This window comes from Penaeus monodon, chromosome 24 (assembly GCF_015228065.2).
Source record: "Penaeus monodon isolate SGIC_2016 chromosome 24, NSTDA_Pmon_1, whole genome shotgun sequence".
Taxonomy (NCBI): Eukaryota; Metazoa; Arthropoda; class Malacostraca; order Decapoda; family Penaeidae; genus Penaeus; species Penaeus monodon.
This window is the reverse complement of record NC_051409.1, coordinates 17,835,945-17,836,241: the sequence shown is the minus strand read 5'-3', so window position 1 is coordinate 17,836,241 and position 297 is coordinate 17,835,945. Positions and strand designations below refer to the sequence as shown.

At 27.3% G+C, this 297-nt stretch overlaps 1 protein-coding gene across 1 annotated transcript in view; it reads left to right on the top strand.

Annotated features, from left to right (window-relative positions):
* Window positions 1-297, top strand: part of LOC119588878 (collagen alpha-1(XI) chain-like) — a gene marked incomplete in the record, with an annotated part of 48,456 nt that overhangs the window by 42,552 nt on the left and 5,607 nt on the right. Inside the window, 1 exon segment of the mRNA XM_037937517.1 lies at window positions 252-291. Within this exon segment, the coding sequence (XP_037793445.1) occupies window positions 252-291 (40 nt within the window).

The window sequence follows — 297 nt, the reverse complement described above, 5'->3', positions numbered from 1 at the left end:
CAGTTTCCTATTTGTTCTCTTTTACTAGTATAAACTTTCAAAACAGTGAACATTTTATGTTTATATATATACATCTGTTGAAAATGTGATTAATGATAGTGCAAATTAAAGTGCAAATAATGTTATGTTATTCTTATATTTTGAGATCAAAATTTGCCATCGTTCTGAATCAGCGCCATTTATCGGTATAGTTTTTATTTTATAACTGTTTGCATTGCAAACCCAATTTTTAAAAATAACATAATACTTAGATGTCAGGAAGATCTCTTTGTAACTCCTATAAGAATTGCAGTAGGA